Below are 24,199 nucleotides of genomic sequence, written 5' to 3'. Positions count from 1 at the left end.
TGACTGTAAAATGGAAAAAGTTGAAATTTTCCATTTGTGCAGTTTGAGCTTTTCAGAGGTATTATACACTCTGGAAATAATAATAAAAGATACTCGAGCTTATACAGTGCTTTTTGTGTGAGGAACTCATATAAACACTAATGCATTGATCCTAACACAGTACTTGATTGTGACTTTAAAAGGTCATGAGTTACTGCTGTTACAGAAAGGAAAAAAAAAAAAAAAAGATGGGGGAAGTTCTAAATATTGTTACAAATATTGTTTAAAAAAATCTAGATGAAAGTTGAGTGAGATAACTGAAAAAATAAAAATTCTGCAGGATTTTTATTATGTTTGTATGTTAACTTTCCCCTCGGCCTGTGATAGATTTTTATCCTTTTTTTTCCTCTTTTATCTGTAAATCTACTTGAAGCCTGCTTCCCTTCTTAGATAAGAAGGCAGAATCTACTTTAAGCCTTTATCCCTTCATAAGCGAGAAGGTTTAACCCTGGTGGTTTTCTGAGTTTGTCACATTAATGTAACAGTGCATTTTATTTGTCCTGAATTAGAGGATCATTTTTTTAGTTTTCTTAGTTTGCTATTTGATAGTTATTGAATTTGATGAATATCTTGGTCATGTGGCTTAATTTCCAACTTTTGTGTGTTTTGTAGGTTTATTCTTCAGTCCAAGGAGGTAATTCACAACCAGCTATTAGAGAAACAGAAAATAGCAGAAGAAAAAATTAAAGAACTGGAAGTAAGTTTTGAGTGAATATTGGCAATAGCAATGAATTTTTAGGGAAAAAAAGTAATAATATCGCTATGTTTAAACCATATTAAATGAAAATGTATGCCAGCCAAGGCCATGTCATATTGTTTGCATTTCTTCTAATTTTGTTAGAACTTTTGAAGTAGTCATATTCATGAAAGTGTATGAGACTGGAAAAAAAAAAAAAAATCCTCTTTGGAACTATAGAGAAATTCAAAGAAGATAAGATGCTTTTAACCTGAATGTATTTTCTCCATTGCCTTTGAATGAACATGTCTGTTCTTAAAAAAACAAAACACAACAGCAGCATTTATTTAAGCATCACAAGTATAGTGGATTGTGGTGGATGGCAGGCAGAGCAGGACCAGGGGAGTGGGTAATGATAACAGTAGTTCGAGAATCTTGGTTATAGTCTCTCTTTTACATATTATAATTTCTTTAACCTAGATTAGGTTGCAGACAAGGACTGAGTAGTAAGCTATAACTAATTAAATATTTGAAAGATGGCATTCCAATGAGGAAAACAGACTTTTTTAGATAGGGAAAAGGATGATGCATGTATTGGTTTTCTAGGGTTGGTATAGCAAAGTACCACAAACTGGGTGGCATATAAGAACAAAAATGTATTGTCTCAAAGTTGTGGAGTGTCAAAGCCTGAGATCAGGGTATCAGTGCATTGATTCTTTCTGAATGCTCTGAGGGAGAGTCTGTTCCTTGCCTCTGCCCTAGCTTCTGGTGATGGCTGGTGATCCTTGACATTCCTTGGCTTTTAGGTACATCAATCAGCCTCCATCTTTACATGCCGTTTTTCTCCTGGGTCTTTGTGTCTCTTCTCTTTTATACAGACACCATTCATACTGAATTAGGACCCACCCTACTCCAGTATGACCTCATGTTAACTGTTAACATTTTCAAAGATCCTATTTCCAAAAGTCATATTCACAGGTACTGGGGGTTAGGACTTCAGCCTATCTTTATGGGAGACACAATTCAATCCATAACAATGGTTAAGAGTAACTTAGTAAATCTTTGGAAATTTTGAGTTTATTATTACAGTTTGCTTATATATTAGACCTTCGATGGGATATTCTTCTTGGGCTTTGGTGAAAGGTCCATCCTGTGTATAGTAAAAGTTAGACTGGACAAAAAGCTAGTTATTACTTCTTAGGAACCAAGATTTCCCAAGATTGGGGGTGGATACAATGACTTCATAGGTCACTTTATCTAATTTCTGTGAATACTGTTTGAGGCAGTGGTTCAGAATCTGACTCAGCCCTCTGTTGAGTTAGTGAGACACCCTCTGTACCTCCTGGGGATTTCTCAGGGGCACTGACATGGCATGGCCTGGGAGCATGTTTACTTCACAATTATTTAGTAAGCTATATACTTAATACATATTTCTGTAAATGCTACATTTCACTACCAAAAAAAAAAAAAAAGACTACTTTTTTAATGGAGTCTAAGCTTCGAAACTAAGGTAGGCTAGGAAGAAAGGCTTGGTGATCTACACGAAAAATTAGCCATTGAAAACCCTATGGATTACAATAGAATATTACCCAATATAGTGCTGGATGGTGAGCCTGCTATGTTGGAACGAACTCAGAATACACAGTGGCTGCAGCAATTGTTACATGCCATCAGGTTGGATCTAATTCATAGCTACCTTGTGTACAGCAGAACAAAACACTGCTATGTCCCACATCACCCTCATAATCATTGCTATGCCCATTGTTGCGGCCACTGTGTTAGTCCAGGGTCTTCCTCTTTTTCTTTGACTCACTACCAAGTATGATGTCCTTCTCCAGGCTACGAGTCCCTCCTGATAACATGTGCAAAGTACGCAATGCAAAGTCTCACCATGCAAAAAGTCTTACCATCCTCGCTTCTAAGGAGCATTCTAGCTGTACTTCCAAGATAGATTTGTTCGTTCTTCTGGCAGTTCATGGTGCATTCAATATTCTTCGCCAACATTGTAATTCAAAGGCATCGATTCATCTTCAGTCTCTTTCATTGTCCACTTTTTGTATACGTATGAGACGATTGAAAATACCATAGCTTGGGTATTTACAATAGACTCAAGCATACCAATAATTGTGAAGATGGCACAGGACCAGGGAACATTTTGTTCTGTTGTACCTGGGATCGCCATGAGCCAGAGCCGACTCAATAGCAACTAACAACAACAACAAAATCAGCTCTGCAAGCAGATGAACCAGTGGGTATAATTCTTGTTTAATTTGTAAAAAGAATTCTATCACTGGCTCTGCTGTCCCCTCCCTCCCTCCTATCTTCATTGAAAATACAGATAAGAAACAAAAGAAACCCTCAGATACCAGAAGAAAGCAGATAATAAAAATTAGAGCAGAATTAAATGAAAAAGAGAACAGAAAAACAATTGAAAGGGTTAAGAAGACCAATAGCGGGTTCTTTGAAAAGATCAGCAAAATCAATAAACCACTGGCCAAACTGGCAAAAGAAAAACAGGAGAGGAAGCAAATAACCCGAATAAGAAATGAAATGGGCGATATCACAACAGACTCAACTGAAATTGAAAATACAGGTAAGAATCATTGCCTATAATACAGCAATGTCTACTTCACATCGCCTCCAAAGAGGGGCTTCCATCATATGCATAGTAATACAACTCCAAAATGAAGTACTTAAGGCAAAAGGTGGACATCCATCCAAGTGCCTACTAATTACCACCCATGCTATGGAAAAAATGATCCTCAGTAGGCAGAGTAAAATTTCCTCAATCATGGGAATTCCTCCAAAACATTTTCTCGTTAGGGTATCAGAACTCAGTCAACACAGTGTCAACAGGCACTTCCTAGCCAGTTCTCTCGTAACTATTCTTCCCACTTATTTCAGGAACCACCGTCTGACCAAAATTGTCATTTTTGTATACGAGTCAGAGCTTTAAGCTACACAGTTGCCTAGATTTTACTTATAGCATGGGCAGGAGAGCTATTTCTTAACCCTGAGGATTGCAAAACTGTGCGTCAGAAGTGGCACTAAGTGGCCAGAATGTCCTGGGTTTCCTTATTCTTATTACATCAGTGCTGAGCTAACCTGAGTGGTGGAAGGGGTGGTAATCATGTTGGAGATAGACGGCATGAGCCTAAAATATATTATGGAGACTTAGGCTGAAGGCAGATAAGCCTGAAGCAGTAAATGTTTGGATCCCACCTGGAATAAAGGAGAAAGAATATAAGGAAATGATGGCCAAAATGTGTTCCAATATGTCACTGAAAAAATTACAGTTATCACTAGGCTTCCAAATAGTTGAGATTCCTAAGGCCAGGGCTCAGAAACTGAGCCCTAGCTCATCTCAGTGCTGAATCTGAGTTTTTCTAACTGCAAAATAAGCCCACAAGTAATTATTTCCTCCTTATCTCCAAAGTAATTGAACAAAAATAGGATGTATTTTTCACTCTCCGGAATATATATGTATACACACACACACGGGTACTCAATCTGTCATTAGAGTTTTAACTCAACTTTAACTAAAACTGAACTTTCTTAAAAAAACCCTGCTTTCTCCTTTTAATAATTCACTGTGAGTTGATGTCAACTCAATAGCACGTAATAGCAACGTGCTGTACATTTCAAAAAGAAAACCATTTTTTCCAAAGACGGATGAGACTCGTAAAAAAGTCATAATTCCAAATCTCAAATAATTATATCCATGTCATTTTTAAAAATTATAATTTTACACTTTTCTGATAACAATGTACAATACTGTGGATGGAAACCTTGGTGGCATAGTGGTTAAGTGCTACGGCTCTTAACCAAAAGGTTGGCAGTTCGAATCCACCAGGCACTCCTTGGAAACTACGGGGCAGTTCTACCCTGTCCTATGGGGTCGCTATGAGTCGGAATCGACTCGACGGCAGTAGGTTTGGTTTTTTTTTTTTTTTTTATATACTATGGATAGACCTCTGGTGGTGCAGGTTAAGAACTTGGCTGCTAACCAAAAGATTGGCAGTTCGAATCCACCAACTGCTCCTTGGAAACCCTATGGGGCATAGGGTTGCCATGAGTTGGAACTGACTTAATAGCAACGGGTTTGGTTTTTAGGTTTTATACTATGGATTATACACTTGGCCATCGTCTTTAAAAAAGCTTTTTGTTACCAGTATTTTAAGGAATAGAACATTTCCTCAAATAATGACATAAATAATATGGCTAATCGGTCATACTGAAGCCATCATTTTGTATTTTCTCATGAATAGTATCAGCATCATTGGTCTGTTAATCACCATTAGGGCAAAATGGTGATATTCCCTCCCAGAACCTGGCCTATCATCTTTTAAAAGAAATGTAAAAATCTACACAATAGTATATTGTGAGCTTAAAATGAAAATACTTCTGAATCAATCCCATCAAAGTGATTATAGTCTGAAGAATACCCAACATAGAGATATTAAATCTAAGTGTGGAGTTTTAAGAAGGAGAAGACAATAAGGACTGTCATCTCAAGGGCTAGATAGTGCTTGTCTTTGCCCTTCTTGTGAGTAATATGACTCCCTATCAAGGGGACATCGGGGCAGGGATATAGTACCCCGTTCTCTACCCCAAAGGAAGAAAAACGTAGGTGAGCGTCCAGGTTGGCCAATAATGCAGGCACTGCATGACAGAGTTGTCAAAGGCTAAACAAAGTTCATGTAGGCTTTGTACTCAGAAATAAAGACCAGAAAAAATATTTGGAGAGGGCATACAAAGAAGCAGTAAGAACAGAGTTGCGTAAAAGAGTTCTAGAAAGGTTTATCCACAGTGTCATGTACATAGACTGTAGGTAGGGGCTGGGGAGGTACATACATTGGCCCAAGTTAGTAAAACAAATTAACAGCTTTGATCAGAAACTGGGTCTATAATCCAGCCTAAAAAGACCCTTATCCATTAAGAGACAAAAAACATACTGCATGGAAATATCCTGGTCTTTGTCTGTAGTGTTATATATAAATTTGCCTTCCTAGCTTAACTGTAAGGTATCAGGTGGTAGGAACTGATGATGATGATAATTACAGGTGATTAAGATGAAATACGTTGGACTGGCAAGAAATACTATAGCCTAGAAGAAGAGACTGTGGATTTAAAAGAAGGAGCAACAACTGGAGGCCTTGGGAGACTCTATTTAAAGCTCTGAATTTGTATCAAGGTTTCCAAGTAACAGAAAACCGTATCTGTGATTTACTTCAAATGGAGATCATTTATATTCCCAAATTCCCACATTGTGCTATGAAGCTAATATAATAATTAAGGAGCACAAGGAAGAAGTACCTGATTTATGATTGAGGAATCAGAAAATGCTTCTCAGGAGAAGTGCGCCTAAACTGAAACCCGAGGGAATTAGTAGATGGACCTGGTAAAGGCAGGAGGAGGAAGTTCCTCGGCAAAGGAAACTGCTTTTGCAAAGACCTAGTAGAAATTAAGAGAGCATAACAGGCTCCAGAAACAGGGTATTTTTACATGACTGGAACATACAGTATAAGAGAAGGCAGAGGAAATGAGTGAATGAGAGAAATAAACAGGAGTCATTTCACAAAGATCCTTGAATGTATGTTAAAAAGTATGGACTTTATCCTAAGAGCAGTGTTGGATTTTACACAGAGGAATAATAGGACCAGATTTAACATTATACATAGATCATTCTACCATAGATATGTTAAAGAATTTTAAGGAGAAAGACTGGAGATAGGAAAAACCATTAAGATGCTACTACAGATAGTAGTGGCTCTCTTTAAAGGTGGAAAAAAACTCTGGAAGGAAATACCAGTAATAGAGAAAATAGTGAAGAAATAATATTTAGAAATAAGAATTTTCCAGAACTGATGAAGGACACAAATCCTCAGACTCAGGAAACTAAGAAATTACAAGTAGGATTTTATATACACACACACACACACACACACACGTAAATTATCATATTGTGAGCTTAAAATGAAAATACTTCCCTGTCAGTCTCATAAAGTGATTATGGTCTAAACACATCTCAGAGAAACTACAAAACAAAAGACAAAGACAGCATATTAAAAACATCCAGACCAAAAAGACAAAGGAAGAACAATTATGCAGTGAAACCTGTGAGAGCCAGAATTTGACCGACTGCTTTGTCTTTCCATGTCTCACAAGTTTTCTGCCTTTGACAGGGTGCAATCTTACCACTTTTCTGTCACTCTCTGCTGGTGGAAAATATTTGGATTTTCCTTCTCTGATAGGATTCCACCTTAAACAGGTTCCAGTTTTTGCAGATTTTACTGTAATTTATTTTTGTTGTTGAGAATATACACAGCAGAAATATACCAATTCAACAATTTCAACATGTAAATTCACTGACATTGATTACATTCTTTGAGTTGTGAAACCATTCTCATCCCCCTTTTCTGAGTTGTTCCTCCTCTAATAATGTACACTCACCGCTCCCTAAGTTTTCTATCTAATCTTTCAAGTTGCAGTTGTCACTTTGATCCCATATACATAGATTTTAAAACAGTACAATGTTCAAGGCAGACATTCTTTACTAATTAAGCTCTAAACCATTGTTTGCTTTTAAAAAGACTTTCAGGGGATATTTTTGGTTTAAAGTGTAAAGATTATCTCAGAGGGATAGTTTTGGGGGTTCATCCAGCCTTCATGGCTCCAGAAAGTCTGGATTCCATGAGAATTTGAAATTCTGTTCTGTACGGCACTGGGTTTATTTTCACCCTTGTGATCAGAATCCTTCTATGAAATATTGGATCAAAATGTTTAGTAATGGTAGCCAGGCACCATCCAGTTTTTCTGGTCTCATGGCAGAGGAGGCTGTTGTTCATGGAGGCAATTAGCTACACATTCCATATTCTCCTCCTCTTCCTGACTCCTCTTCTTCCTCTGTTGCTCCAGGTAAGTAGAAACCAGTTTTACCTTGGATGGCTGCTTGCAAGCTTTTAAGACCCCAGGCACTGTGCAGCGAACTAGGAGGTACATGAGAATTACTAAATGTTATTAGACCAATTAACTGGAATGTCCCATGAAACCAGGACTCTAAACCTCTAAACCCTGATTGTGCATCTGAATGTGCATGGGAACCAAATCCCATGTGGTGGTTGGTTGTACATAAGTAGGCTCAACAGCTGGCCTTTTTTTTTTGTCATTGTTGTAAATATGTCTGTCACACAACTTTTGCCAGTTCAACTTTTTACAGGTATACAACTTATTGACAGCTATTACATTAGTCGGTTGTGCAGCTGTACACTTAATGTGTTTTTTCCATTCCATGAATCAAAACTCAATACTCCTTAAACAGTAACTCTCTTCTTTCCACCTTCCTCCTGCATTTAATAACCACTAATTTTTTTTAATTAACATTGGCCTCTATACATTTGCTTTTTATTGTCTTTTATAGAAGTGAGGTCATACAGCCCTTGTCCTTTTGTGATTGACTTATTTCACTCAGCATAATGTCTTTAAGCTCCCTCCGTATTGTCACATGTATCTTCATTTCTCCTACTGGCTAAGTAGTATTCCATTGTAGTACATACCACATTTTGTTTTTCCTTTCATCCATTGATATGCATTTACCTTGTGTCCATCCTCTGGCTGTTGTGAATAGTGCTGCAGTGAACATTTATGTACAAGTCTCTGAGTCTCAGCTTTCACATCTTTTGGGTATATACGTAGGAGTGGAATTGCTGGATTGTATGGTAGTTCTATTTTTAGTTTTTTGAGGAACCACTGCACTGTTTTCTACAACGGCGGTGCCATTTTACATTCCCACCAGAAATGGATAAGGTTTCCAATTTTCCCACATCCTTGCCAACATTTGTTATTTTGTTATTATTATTTTTTAATCTTAGCCATCCTAGTGGGGCTGAATTCGTATCTCATTGTGGTTTTGATTTGCATCTCTCTGATGGCTAATGATGTTGAGCCTCTTTTCATGTGTTTGGTAGCCATTTGAATAGCCTCTTCGATGAAATGTCTACTCAGGTCCTTTGCCGATTTTATGATTGGGTTGTCTTTTTGTTGTCGTTGATGTTTTATATATATTTTGGTTATTAGATTCTTCTTGGTATATGGTTTCCAAAGATATCCTTCAATTCGGTAGCTTGTCTTTTTGCTTTTTTGGTAAAGTCTTCTGATGAATAAAAGCTCAAAATTTTTATGAGGTCCCATTTATTTATTATGTCTTACTGTTTGTGCTTTTGTTATTATATTAGATAATTTATTGCTAGGCAATGCTAGCATTGCCACTGCATTTTCTTCTAAGAATTTTATGGTTTTAGTTTAGACATTTAGGTCTTTAATCCATTTTGAATTTATTTTTGTGCATGGTATGGGGTATGTATCCTGTTTCATTTTTGTGCATGTGGAAATCCAGTTTCCCCAACACCATTTATTGAAGAGACTCTACTTTCCCCATCAAATGAACTTAGCAGAAAAGGATTATTTTGATTAGATTTTGATTTTTCTTTTGTGTTACTGCATACTTCCCCTGCTTTTGTAACTAAATGGTAAGGAGAAATTAATCAGTATATTTTTCCTTACTTTGATCAGTATGTATTCTCACATCATAGAGCTGAAGTAATAGCTACTGGCCAGAAAAGTGAGTTGTGCATTACTCAAGTGGGAAAGGCTACATCTGTAATAATGAGCACACTGTGTGTGTCAGCTCAGACGGACGAGATCCAAAGGGCTGATAAACGAGATCCAAAGGGCTGATAATTGAGCTATAAGTAGAGATCTCTAAGTTACCTAGATTTACAGCAGAGCTTTCATTACCCTAAATTCCTGTTTAATGCCTTATATTGATTTAGGAGTTCTGGATTTAAGCCCTTGTTGTACTCTAAAACCTCAGTTTTCTCATCTATAAAATGAGAAAATTGGATTATAAGATCTCTAGGATCGTTTCTATCAAGTTTTTGGTTATAGCCTCAGTCTTTTTCAGAGTTGCCACTTTGGGAGCGAAGTGCCCCCTTATGTCTTAAAATGAAAAGATGGAAGGAAACAAACAAAACAAGCTACCCAATTTCCTTTCAGTGTCCAGGTTGTTACCTTAATTCAAAAAGTTAATCAGAATTCTGCTTTTGAAGCTAAAACTACTGGTAGTTGTCTACCTATGGCTTTGCCAGATAAAATGTGATAACAGGATGATGGCATCGTTTCTGCTATCTTTGTAGTAGCTGCTTAAGTTTGCTAGAGATGTGAGTATGATGGCTTAAGGTAGTTTATATTAGCCATCACCTATTTTAGAGACACATACTTTAGGATAAAAAAAACAGCAACCCAAACCTGTTGCCGTCAAGTCCGATTCCTACTCATAGTGACCCTATAGGACAGGGTAGAACTGATCCATAGGGTTTCCAGGGAATACCTGGTGGATTTGAACTGCAGACCTTTTGATTAGCAGCTGAGCTCTTAACCACTGTGCCACCAGGGCTCCATACTTAGGGTACCCATTGCTATTTAGTTGATTCCAACTCATAGTGACCCAATAGGACAGAGTAGAACTGCCTCATAGTGTTTCCAAGGAATGGCTGGTGGACTTGGACTGCCATCCTCTTGGTTAGCAGCCGAGCTCTTAACCACTGTGCCACCAGGGCTCCATAATTTAGGATAACTAAAAAACCCAACCCATTGCCGTTAAGTTGATTCTGACTTAGAGTGACCCTATAGGACAGAGTAGAACTGCCTCATAGGGCTTCTAAGGAGTGTCTGGTGAATTTGAACTGTGACTTTTTTTTGGTTAGTAGCTGAGCTCTTAACCACTGTGGCACCAAGCCTCCATACTTTAGGATAGAGGTGTGTTAATAGCTTATTAACTGCACATAGATAAAATAACATACCCAGGAATACTTCATTTTACTCATCTGTAGTGCTTCATTCAGCATTGTTTCATAAAGTACATGATACTTAGGATAGTGATGTATATATCCCTGTGCTCAGAAAATATTGATAGATTCATTGAGTGTACATGGACAATTTTAGTAAATTGTATTTTACGAATTTTTATAAAATGTATTTTTATGAATTTCAATGAATCTGCTCTTGGAGATAATTATCCTGCCTTCTTAGGGCTTTACCATTTTTATCTTGTCATTTTATTCGTTTCTCAAGTTTCACTACATTATTTCATTTATAAATAGGGTTATGAGGGATGTTGCTGCCTTGCCGGTTATGATTAATAGGGGAGTTTCTTTTGCTTCACTTTGTCTTGCTTTTAAATAAATCTTTCACCTGCCACCAGCATAGTATTTGAATTCTATCACTATTCATGAAGCCATTCTTTTGGGTACGTAATCATCTTGTGAAGGAGCTTTTCCAAAATGGACACAGATGCATTGTGCTTTTCTAACTTTTATGTAAAAAAAAATTAGTACATTTTATTCTGCTTTTGTTTTTAAGAAAACATGGGTGAGGGTGGAACAATACTCCAGGAAGCCTTATCGGTTTCCACTGAGTTTTGTATATACTGTTTTTAAATGAGGCTCTAAAGACTCAAACTCTGTGTAATGCTATAAAGACATGGAAAATGATCCTTTCTTAGGGTTGGAGGAAGTGATGACTAGTGTTTTTTTACTAGTAGTATCTGATAATTCCCCCTCCCTTTAGCTATTCTAGGCCTGTTTAGTTGTCAGGCGTTGTCAGACTAAATTGCTAAAAATAACAAATAAGGGGGAGGCTGTTCTAAGACCAGCTCTTGCCACTGTCTGTAATCTGTTTAATTTAGTTCCTAGGGAGAAAGGGCAGAAGGAACATGGTGCCATTCTCATTGAATGGATTTTCTGTTTAAAGTGCTGACAAGAACATTGTTTGAGCTCTCCCTTTTCCCCGAGCCCAGTAGGGCCCATATCTCCCCTTCCACTTAAGAGTGTGGAGCCAGAGCCCGGGGGCTCAAAGAGCATGCTCTGTTTCAGTGGTTGTGCTAGAGATTAACCAGGCAATTGTGGCCTTTTGCTTGTCTTTTAATGTGGCTTTTAACAGTGGAAATGTGCAGTTAGCCTGTGAGAGAAGGTGGGAGGGAAGGCAATGGTTAGAAATGGGGGAGTTAGTGTGGGAATACAAAAATCTTTCTTTTTAGTTTTTTTTTTACCTGACTCAGTGTTAAACAGATTCAGGTTGTTTGACAAAATTAACATGCATGTGACTCCTATACACCTGCATTTAATTTAACCCACATTGCCAGTATAAAGCTCTGCTTTGATTTGACTCCTGACCTCTCTGTGCCTTGACTTCTTCCTAATAATAGAAATAACTCTGTAAAGATAGCAATCTAGTTTTTGTTTATAAAGCTGTTGAAGATCATTGAAGGAATGATTTAAATGCCTTTCCCATCCCCTGCTGTGGTGGAGTGTGTGAAAATGAGGAACAAATTTTCAGTTAAATTTCTGGTGTTCTACATCCTGTGTCACCTCACTCAAGGGTTTATCGATTTTGTATTCTGAAGCTGTTCATTGATTTTTGTATTCTGAAGTCCCATCCAAAACCTTTTCCTTTGTGCAATTTTGTTTTTTTTTACCTGAACCTGACCACTTTAACACTAAAGAAAAGAACGGATTGTTTTTATTAGAGTCTTGGGGGATGGGCATCGTTTTGGGAATGGCTACATTGATGAAGATCCTGGTATTTACCTAAAGCTTTGGGAACTGAGAACTTGGACCTGCAGGCTTTGGGAATACTTACTTTTAGATATTTCTTAAGTCACTGGCCTGTCTTATTCCCTAAAGTACTAAAATATTTTAATTTAGCTAAAGGGTCTCAGATGTATAGTTTAGAACACAGTCTTCAAGACTATATACATTATTAAGTCTTGTGATTTATGTGGAACAACACTTTAAATCTTTACAAGTAACACAAGATGGATGTTATCTGTGGTCGAGTTTAATCAGCTCTAGAAATTTGTAAAGAAAAACACTTTACACTTAGAGCCCAGACTTCCTTTGGACGTTGCATTTGAAGACTTCGTCAGTGCAGACTGTTCCTATTTTCTCTCTTTAGAGAAGGCAAGAGAAGAAAATACAAGCGAGGTGGTGATGGGAATCACGAGAGGAAGAAGGAGCTTGTGGACCTGTAGTTGAAGCAGTGCCTTAACTGGATCACGTTTTGAATCTGAATTGGAAAATATTTTTTGCCTAAATTTTTAAGCTTTGATGCTTTTCCTTCCTTTAGGAAGACTAAACAAATTCCAGATCATGATAAAAGGCTTTGGCCTGTAATCATAGTTAGGTCAGAAGAAGTATATGCACATAAAAAAGAATGTTTGCTGTATGTCTTGATTATACAAAGTTCTTTGGGGCTATGGTTTGATTATGGAGGAGTTTTGTTGTTGCTTTCCATCTATATATATAAAAACCCAAAACCCTCTCACTCACTATATAAGAAACATTAATTGAGCACCTATGATCTAGATCTGGGGGGTATAAAGATAAGACACTTGGTCCCTGCCCTCAAGGAACTTAGAGTCTGTTGTACCTACTACGTGTCATGCACTGATGGACAATGAAGACAAAATTAACAAAGGCCCTGATGGCATGGACTTATATTCTGGAGGGTGGAAAGGGAAAACAGATAATAAGCAAATAATGTGATTGATAAATGCTATAAAGAAAAACACTACAGGTTAAGGATTTGGAAAATGATGGGAGTATATGTGCTGTTTTATGTAGTATTGACGGGAGTTCTCTCTGATAATGTCATATTTGAGCAGAGTTGAAGGGAGTGAGGGAGTAAACCATGTGGACATCTTGGAGGAGAAAACCGTATGGACATTGTCTTAGCCTTGGGTCCTCTAGAGGAGCGAAACCTGTTAAGCGTATATATACATATATAGAGAGAGCGATGTAGGAGACCGGCAACTCCCAAATCCATGGCAGCTGGCTGGAGGCATCTCCTGACTCACGTGGTTGCAGGGGCTGACCAACCCAAACTCTGCAGGTCAGTCAGCAGGCTGCTGGTTCATAGGGTTGTGGGAGCTGGCAAATCCAAAATCTGCAAGTCAGATGGTAGGCTGCTGGCTCACGTCCAAAGAACCACAGGTCAGAGATTGTTGAGATGGATGTAGGATTGAGAGAGAGAGAGAGAGAGAGAGCTTTCCCAGAACATCCATATATATTGGATATAGGCCACACCCCCAAGAAAACTCCCCTTCCAACTGATTGGCTGCTCACATCGGATCACAAAATGGAGGATGATTACATAATAAATGCCAAACCAGTGAGAATCATGGCCTAGCCAAGTTGACACATAACATTAGCCATCACAGATGTCTTGGAGAAGTTTCTAAATATGGAAACCTTGAAGTGAGAACATAACTGATGGGTAGGGAGGACAGCGAAGAGGCCAGCAGAGCTGGAGCTGAGTGATCAAAGTAGAGAATGGTAGGAGATGAAATCAGAGAGGTAGCTGGGGCTAGACTGTGTAGGGCATTGCAGGCCGTATTAAGGATTTTGCATTATGCTCTGGAATTGTAAGTTTTTGGAAAGTTTTAAGCAGAGGAATGGCATGATCTGACTTATATTTTAAAAGAACCAGCCTGGCTGCTGTGTTGAGAATAGATCATAAAGTATACAGCCAAGATGACTGTGTGGAGGACTGAAAGAAAGCAGTCAAAGATGACTTTGAAGTTTTTGACCTGGAATTAAGGAATAATATTCCCTCCCCTGCACATAAATCACTCATTCTCCTGGTAGAGATGTCTGAAATGGGTTCATGGGAGAGGGGATATTTAAGCTCAGCTTTGGAGGTCAATAAGAATTTTGCTAGATGAGCCTGGGGCAGAAGACAGCACGTCAAATTAAAGAAATAATATGGACAAAGGCCTGGAAGTGTAATGGTGGTTGGATAGAGAGTTGGAGTGGGAAATGAAGGTGCTTTGTGTAAATACTACTTATTCTGGGCAAGTAGCTATTCTCAGTGCCAATGCTCTTCATCAAGTGTGGTTCCACACAGCATTCCATGTGTACTGGGCTTCTCAGGGTTGTCCTGCTGCAGACATTCCACATGTTTATGGGAACAGATGTGCTACTGATAATCCATAGATCAGCGTTTTCTAGTCAGTGTTTAAGTTTCAAAACTAATTTTAAAAGCAAAGAGAAAATTTGGGTTGAGCCATATCATCTTTGAGATGACTGTTAGATACTCAAGTGGAGATGTTAAATAGACAGATATATGAATCTGGAGCCACTGGCTAGTGAAATAAAATTGAGAGTTGTCAATTTATAGATGGCATTTAAAGCCATAGAACTAGATTAGGTGAGCTCAGGGGAAACAGTAGATAGAGAAGGGATGAGGTTCATGGACCCAGCCTGGGGCACTTGTGTGCTCACCACAGTGGGATGGGAAGCTCTTTACAGACATATGGACAGTGTGCAGTGTGAGCCCAGGGAACTGAATAGATGCCCACGTGGGCAAGCATCTGCTGAGGAGGGGCCCAGCTAAAGGGATGGGACCAACTCCCTCCATGGTTAGGGGGCTGCTTTTTATGGGCTACCCAGACCATGGCTTTGTGGTGGCAGCAGGAGCTGTCAGCTCTCTTAGGCCTGAGTTACAAGTACTTTGTGTCCTTCCATTACTAGCACTGACCCTGGAGCTGAGCAGGCCTGGGGGCAGCTTGTCTGTTCTACTTGGGAGTGGTTGAAGAAGGTAAAGTTGATGGTAAGTCAGGCTTAGAGCTCACTGCTTTGTGTGGGGGACCACACTGAAGGCAGTGGTTGAACACAGTTAATTTAGAGCTAAGAGACCTTGCCATGTATCTATGATATCTTGAGTAAAATTTGAGGGAGGTGAGTACTTACATGGGCAAAAACAAACATGCCTCCTAGTTTTGAACAGTTCTTCCAAGGTTAAAATGCCTTAAAGGGATTTGGTTGGGAGCTGTGGCTGTAAACCAAAAGGTCAGCAGCTCAAATCCACGAGCTGCTCCATGGAAACCCAATGGGGGCAATTCTGTTCTGTCCTGTAGGGTAGCTGTGAGTCAGAATCAACTCGAGAGAGCAATGGTTTTTTCTTTTTGTGGGGGGAGGGGTTAGTTCCTCTGCTGTTCCTCTACACACTCATACCTATGCATGTACATGTGTGCACTTTCCTACCCTCTTTCAGGTACAAGTGTGGTAAGAAGAGCTTCAGTCTTTAGAATATTTTTTCAGGTTTATCTCAAAGAATCTTCGTAAGCGATAAGTATTGCTATTTCTTCTTTGCTCTGATACATATAACTTAATGCCTTGAGATAGTAAGAATATGAACTCTAGAATCAGGTGAATATGAGTTTGAACTCTGGGTCACCACTTACTACTACCTTGGGTAAATTATTTAGCATCTCTAAGCCTAAACGGAGCCCCTGGATGGTGCAAGTGGTTCAGTACTTGACTACTAATCCAAAGGTTGGCAGTTCAAACCCACCCAGATAGGCCTGGTGATCTGCTTCCAAAAGGCCGCAGCCTTGAAAATCCTGTGGAGCAGTTCTCTGCACACATCGGTTGCCATGAGTCAAAATCAACTTGATGGCAACTGACAACAGTAAGCCTAAATTTGCTTGTGTGCACAGTGACAACAACAGCAGCATTGTTGTAAATAATCCTTTTTCTCTTGCCCAAGTATGGAACCAACTGAAAGGAGTCAGGCAGATGGATATAAAAATTTTATCTTTATTACTAATAAAAACTAGGTTGAAGCATGCGGCTTAGCTGTTCAGCAGTGATGGGTTCCTAATAATGATCCAAATTAAGCTACAAATTAGATGAATTTTACCCATCTATTTCCTGCAAGTGCAGGACAACCACAGGTTTCTCTGCAGGGAGGCAGGGCCAGTCTGTAAAATTTAAGAGGAGAATGTGTGCCTTCTGCAAACAGGCAGGTCCCGGCAGAGCGAAAGAGGCCGAGCCACATGAACTCAGTTCCTGTTCCAGACACGCCATTCACCAAAGCCACTCCTCTTCTGAGGGTAGATTGAGGAGGCCAGGACTGTAGCTCATGAAAAATGGAAGATGAGAAGGATAGGCATTTCTCCCTTACCAAAAGTTCCTGCCTTGTAACATACTGCATGTGAATCACTCGGCACCATGCCAGGTACACAGTAAATACTCAGTAAACTCAGGATTTTGTTAGTCCAGATGGGGAATGGTCAGCAGCTATTTACTGATGGAACACATTGCCACCACGTGCTTATAAGATAGAGTTTTTTTGTTTTTTTTTTTTAATTTGGAAAAAAAAGATCTACAAATGTACGAAAACTAATTTAACAACTACCTGTGCACTCACTGCTCAGAATTAAATGTTTGCATATTTACTTTTTTTGTTGTTTGTTACAAAAATAAAACATTGCTAATGAAATCGAAGTCTCCTTTGTAACCTCCCCCACCACCTTTCCAGTCTTATTTCTTTTCCCTCTTCTATAGAAGCAACCACTATCAGGAATTTAGTGTCTTATGGTCAATGAATGACATCATACTGTTCACATCTTTCAGCGATTTTTTTCATTAACGATAGGTTTTTAAAGCCGTATCCATGGGTAATAAATACATGTAGTTCATTCATTTTAACTGCTTTAGGGTGTTCCATAAGAACCTATAATTTTCTATATTTTATTTGAAGGACCCACTCTTGACAGCTTCAGTATACACCTTGTAAGAGTGGCCATGGGGACTGATGACTGCCTTCCATGTGTAGCGTAAACATAGCCATCCTTGGTAGGGCGAGTTGATGGGCTCTAGGTAGCAAATGCTAGCAGATTAGTGATATCTGCTGCTCTTATTTCCTAGTAGCCATGGATTCTGTGGTGAAGCCATGTTATGGACTTGGTGGCCACTGCCCATGTTTTAGAAACGGAGATCACATGCCCTTCACACAGCCAGAACCAGAATCAGTCTGGGAAAAGAAAAGGAGATCAGAGTGGGGGATCAGGATCCCAGATTCTGGACTCCAACCACTATATCCTTCATCTTTACTCTGAAAAAAATGGGGATTCCTGTGCCATGGGTGGATACTCCCAGTAGCTGAGCCTTCTAATATTTGTGGTCCTTGCCTTATAAAATAATAGATACCCCCACCCCCAACACATACAACACCAACTTTTGAGTACAGAGAGTACAAGTAGGGTCTAAGTGGCCTAGCATCTGGAAATTGAAGACAGGGCAAAATAAAAACCACCCCTTGAATCATATTTACAAAGAAAAGTGTGCCAAGGACTCTTTTATTACTCCAGTGTCGTTACAGATTTAATTGGTGTTATGTCAGCTACTTAGAGCTAATAGCATATTAAACTTCAGTCTGTTTGCACCAGTTCCATGGTAAATTGGTGGGTGTGGAGTTATGGACAAGTGTCAGCTATGACGTTTGGTCTGTAGAGTGATTGCATCATGGTCTGAGGCCATATTAAGGCCTGTATCATCCTTGATGGAGAAGTATCACTGGGTGATGTGGATCTGACCTCTCACACGTCCCTCAGAACACTCAGAGCTGTGAGCAAGACCCTGGATTCATTGTCTGGCCTACATGCTTAACAATGTTTTCTTAGGTGATACTGACAGGTATAACTATGACTTCTCTTTCTTAATTGAAAGAAAGCCGGGGTTTTTCAGAAGCTTTATAAATAGACCTTTGATATTGTAGTTCTTCAGTTCTGCCCTCTGCTGACCTGTACAAATCGGATGAGTCACGCATCTGTGGCTGCAGTGGCTTTGAGCTCTTGCTTGTTTTCACTGTCTCCAGGTCCTTTTATGGGTTTCCGGTCGCCGTATCTCTATTTTTTTAGTTGTATAAATATGTTACTCGATTGGAAAGTAGTAGTGTGATCACATAGAAGTTTCCTCACCCATGTTTGTTCATTGGCTCTTCCCAGAGTATTTATTTAACTCATGAATCTAAATGCTTAATGCTTCTGCTGATAACATTAAAGTTAATTTTCAGAAATTAGTATGTCAGTTTATTTTACCCTGGTCAGTTTGTGTGTGTGTTACTCTGTATTTGGGTGGAGTAAAGACTGATTTGCTGTGAAAATAATTCATTAAAATTTGCCTTGCCATGCCTGTTTTTAAACACAGTACTTTGATGTTGTATCTTTTCCCCTTGTGGTACACCTTTTTGAGAAGAATAGGATTTTTTTTTTTTAATCGAGGTAAAAGTCACATAACATAAAATTCACAATTTTAACGTGTAAAATTCAGTGGCTTCCAGCACATTCAGTGTTGTGCAACCATCACCATTATCTAATTCTAGAACATTTTCTTCACCCCTGGAAGAAAGCCTGTGCCCATGAAGCAAGCAGCCCTGGTGGTGCAATGGTTAAGGACTCAGCTGCTAACCAAAAGGTCAGCGTTTTGAACCCACCAGCCACTCCGCAGGAGAAAAGACCTGGTGATCTCCTACCATAAAGATTACAGCCTAGGAAACCCTATGGGGCAATTCTACCCTGTCACATAGGGTGGCTATGTGTCAAAACTGAGTCGACAGCATGCACCGACAACCCATTAAGCAGTCACTCCCCATTTTCCACTCTCCCTGGCCTCTGGCAAACACTAATCTACTTTCTGTCTCTATGGACTTGCCTATTCTGGGTGTTTTATATAAATGGTGTCATATAATATGTGGCTTTTTGTGTCTGGCTTCTTTTACTTAGCGTAATGTTTTCAAGGTTCATTCATATTGTAGAATGCATCAATATTTCACTCCTTTTTATGGCCAAATAATATTCCATTATATGGATTGATCACATTTTGTTTATTCATTCATGCATTAATAGACATTTGGGTTGTTTCCACTTTTTGGCTATTATGAATAATGTGGTTATCAATGTTCATGTACAAGTTTTTATTGGAACACCTGGTTTCAGTTCTGTAGGGTTTATACCTAGGAGTGAAGTTGCTGGGTCCTGTGGTAATTTTATGTTTCAACTTTTTGAGGAACTGCCAAACTGTTTTCCACAATGACTGCACCACGTTACATGGTGCAGTTCCAATTTCTCCACATCTTTGCCAACACTTGTTATTTTCCATTTTTATTATACCCATCCTAGTGGATGTGAAGTGGTATCTTATTGTGGTATTGATTTTCATTTTTCTAATGATGTTGAGCGTCTTTTCGTTTGCTTATTGGCCATTAATATACCTTCTTTGGAGAAATGTCTATTCAGCTCCTTTGCCCATTTTTAATTGGGTTGTTTGTCTTTTTGTTGTTGAGTTGTAAGAAAATAGAAATTCTTGACTTGGCTTGGAGCAGAGAGCAGTATGGGACTGATTTCAGACTTGCCATACATACCTGCGTGCTAGTCTTGCCCCCACAGTTGAGTCAGTTACACCTCCACTTCCAAGAATGTAAGGTGTTGTCCTTACTTCCTCTCTCAGCTGGCACACCCTTAATCACCTACCCCTTTACCATGCCTACAGGCCAAACTCCATGATAAACACTGTTAATTTGATCCCCTTGCTCTTCTTATAAGACTGGGACAAACTAAAGATGAACTGAAATAGTAAGAATTTTTGTTTTGTTTTGTTATTTGGAAGACTTCTAGAGTTTTAATAGTCCCTTTTATTGATTAATAAAAAAATTAATAGCTGGCTTTATATCCTGGAGAAGCAGAAAAAAAAGATGTATATTAGGAAATTTGTGCTTCTGCAAAATTCGTTTTCTTGAAGTTTCTCTATTATGTATTATGTACATTTATTTTTCACATATGATGGAACTTAGAAAAATTTGCTCTTTGCAGATTGTAATTTTAAATTTTGTTTGTTTTAGAAAGGAAATAAAGACTCCAGGGTTTTGTTTCTGGGTTATGGTATTGGTAGTGGTCTCTGTGCATCCTTTTCCTGAACTGTTTTTGCTCAATTCATGAACAGACAAATATTTGTTATGTTTAGTATACCCTTAATACATTTATACTCATAGAATTCTCAGCTATGCCATTGTGTGGTCTCTGAAGGGCATTCTCTTTGTGTCCTCATTTCCTGAACATAGCTTTTCAGCCCAGCTAATCATTTCCTTGGGCTTAATTATACTGATACTTCCACAAGCTTGTGTTGGATCTGCACAAAGCCCGGTGTCTCATCAAAGGTAGGAAGTAAAGCTATTTGTCCTGATACTACGGTATGTCTGCTCTTGAGGCTCATCTGTAACAATGAAAATATGAGGTAATTTGGCGTCATGGAGCTTTAGGGTCAGAACTCAAAGACCCAAAGACTTTTTTTTAAGGTGAAAGGTATCCTACAGGCCCCTGAGGTACCACTCCCCTCCTCAACCTCCAGGCGTTTCTGACATGTTGTCACTGTTCCTACTTAAACACATCCAGCGATTTCCAGTGTGATCTTGTTCTTTTTCTTGAACTACCTCCTCTTCCCTTGGCTTCTATGACACACAGTCTCCCTCCTTTTTTTAATGTTTTCTTTTGGCTAATTCCTTCTCTTCCTTCCTACTTAAAATGTTAGATTTTTTCGAGGCTGAGCCCTAGGCTGTGTCCTCTAGTTCTATGTTCTTTAGGAATTTCATCCATTTTCACGGCCTCAAGTACTACCTGTATTCAAAGTTATATCTCTAGCCCAAACTTCAGACCCACTCTGGTTTTCTTCTCACATCTTATTTAGATATCTCACAGTTACTTTAAACGCAACATGTCCAAAACAAAGCTCATAATCTTTCCTTCCAAACCTGCTCCTCTTCTTGGATTCCTTATCTCAGTGAAAGGTAACACCATGTAGCTAGTGTGCAAGCCAGACATTTTGGGAGTCATTCTTGACACCTTACCTCTCCAGCTTCTGATATCTAATGAAGAATATAGTGAAGAATTTAATGAAGTCCTGCTGTTTATTTTCCTCCTGAATACTCTTTAATCTATCTGCTATTCTCCTTTTCCATTGCCATCACTAAGATACTGTCATCTCTCTCCAAGACTGTTGCAATGGCCTCCTAATACGTTTCTCAGCATTCATACTTGTAGTCCCTAATCCAATGCTTCCCAACCTTTTCTACGTCAGAGCGCCCAGAAAATAATAATATTTGCACAATTCACTGGGGTAAGTGGACAGGGTTGCTCAAGGTTGGAGGCAGTTTGCCCAGGGGGGCTTTGGCTTCCCTGGACCTACCCCAGCCGCCCCAAGGATTGAAGGGATCATTCATTACTTTGGGTACATCTGTTACCCATTCATGGCTCCTAGAGCAGTTTGTTGGGAAGCTGTGCTCTAATTCACTGTCTGTGTTGGAGCCAGAGTGGCATTTTGTTTCCAGTGGAAATTTGATTTCTGCCACTCCTGCTTCAAACCCAGTGCCTTACCAGAATCTTTAATATTGCTTAAGACCCTACGTCATTTGATTCGACCACATCAGTCTTGTCTCTCTATATTGTCCCCCTCTCTTTCTGTGCTACAGCCTCACTGGCTGACATTTAGTTTTCCCGACATGCTTTGTTCGATTTGACCTTTGCATAGCTGCGCCATTTGCCTGAATTGTTTTCTCCCCCACTCTGACCTCTCCACTTAGTTCCTACTCATTCTGCAGTCCTAAGTTCAAAAGTGTTTCTGTGATTTCCTTGATTATGTCGTGCTTTCTCCATGAAATACTGTACTTTTCCCTCAGAGCACTTATTACAGTGTGTGCCCTGCAACAGATAAGTATGTGACTTGTTCACTGCTTTTTTTTCTAATCCCAGTGCCTAGAAGAGGGCCTAGCATATATTGGGTGCTCAATAAATGTTGGTTAAATAAATTATGTGCCAGTTCTTGGTGCTGGAGATAAAGCATTAATCAAGTCAGACAAGATCCTTACTGTCAGGGAGTTTATAACCAGTGCAGGGATATAGACAATAAAGAGAAATAAGTAAGAAAGTACTATGTAGTAAAAGTGATGTTTTACAGAGTGACTGGGGACCTCTTGTGGGTTGTCAGGGAAGCCTCTCTGAAAAAGGCGAGGTTTTATCTAAGATCTGAGTGAGAAAAAGTAGCCAGCTATTTAAAAGTATTTTTTTAGAGTGACATTACAACAGAACTACCTGAATTAAAAAAGATCATAAGAGAATATTATGAAAAATTATACTCCAACAAATTTGAAAGCTTAGAAGAAGTAACAGATTTCTAGAAACACTACCTATACAAACAAACACAGACTGAGGTAGAAAATCTGAACAGACTCATAACAAAAGCAAAAGTGGGAAGAAGTCATTAAAAAAAGCTTCCAACAAAAAAAAAGCTGTGGTCCAGACGGCTTCACCAGAGAATTCTGCCAAACATTCAGAGAAGAGATGATACCAATACTATTCAGACTATTCCAGGAATACTCCTGAATTTGTTCTATGAAGCCAGCATAATCCTGACACCGAAACTAGGCAAAGACTCCACTAAAATAGAAAATTATAGACCAATATCACTCATGAATATAGATGCAAAAATCCTCAACAAAATTCTAACCAATAGAATGCAACAGCATATGAAAAATAATGTATCACGACTAGGTGGGATTTATATCAGGTATGCAAGGATGGTTCAACATTAGAAAATCATCGTAATCCACCACATAAATAAAGAACAAGAATCACATGATGATCTCAATCAATACAGAAGAGGCATTTGATAAAGTCCAACACTCTTTGTTGTTGATAAAAACTCTCAGCAAAATAGGAATAGAAGGGAAATTCCTCAAAATAATTGAGGGCATAGATGCAAAACCAATAGCCAACATTATTCTCAATAGAAAGACTGAAAACATTCCCCTTGAGAATGAGAACTAGACAAGGATGCCCTGTATCACCACTCCTATTCAGTATTGTACTGAAAGTCCAAGCTAGAGCAGCCAGGCAACAAAGGGAAATGAAGGGCATACAGATTGGTAAGGAAGAAGTAAAACTATCCCTATTTGCAGATGATATGATCATATACATAGAAAATCTCAGAAGACTCCACAAGAAAGCTACTGGAACTAATAAAAGAATTCACCACAGTAGCAGGGTACAAGATCAGCATACAAAAATCAGTTGGATTCTTCTACATCAACAAAGAGAACTCCAAAAAGGAAATCAGGACAACAATACCATTTACAATAGCCCTCAAAAAGATAAAATACTTAGGAATAAACCTGACTACAGATGTAGAAGACTTATACTAAGAAAACTACAAAATACTACTGCAAGAAAACAAGAGAGACCTACATAAATGGAAAAATACACCATGCTGATGAATAGGAAGACTTTAACATTGTGGAAATGTCAGTACTACCCAAAGCAATCTACAAATATAATGCAACCCTGATCGAATTCCAACAACGTTCTTTAATATGATGGAAAAACTAATCACCAACCATATATGGAAGGAGGCCCTGAGTAAGCAAAGCATTATTGAAGAAGAACAAAGAAGGAGGCCTCACACTCACACTCTCCAACCTCAGAACCTACTATACAGCCACAATAGTCAAAACAGCATGTTACTGGTACAATGACAGACACATAGACCAGTGGAACAAAATTGAGAACGCAGAAGTAAATCCACCCACTTGTGGACA

General features: G+C 38.9%; 1 protein-coding gene across 1 annotated transcript in view; it reads left to right on the top strand.

The window, feature by feature from the left end:
• PFDN1 (prefoldin subunit 1) overlaps positions 1-24,199 on the top strand; it is a 65,510-nt gene that overhangs the window by 27,412 nt on the left and 13,899 nt on the right. Inside the window, exon 3 of the mRNA XM_049873802.1 lies at positions 652-736. Coding sequence (XP_049729759.1) covers positions 652-736 — 85 coding nt within the window. The remainder of the gene's footprint in view (positions 1-651; positions 737-24,199) is intronic.

This window comes from Elephas maximus, chromosome 2, assembly GCF_024166365.1.
Source record: "Elephas maximus indicus isolate mEleMax1 chromosome 2, mEleMax1 primary haplotype, whole genome shotgun sequence".
In the NCBI taxonomy this organism is placed as follows: Eukaryota; Metazoa; Chordata; class Mammalia; order Proboscidea; family Elephantidae; genus Elephas; species Elephas maximus.
This window is presented reverse-complemented; position numbering and strand designations above follow the sequence as displayed.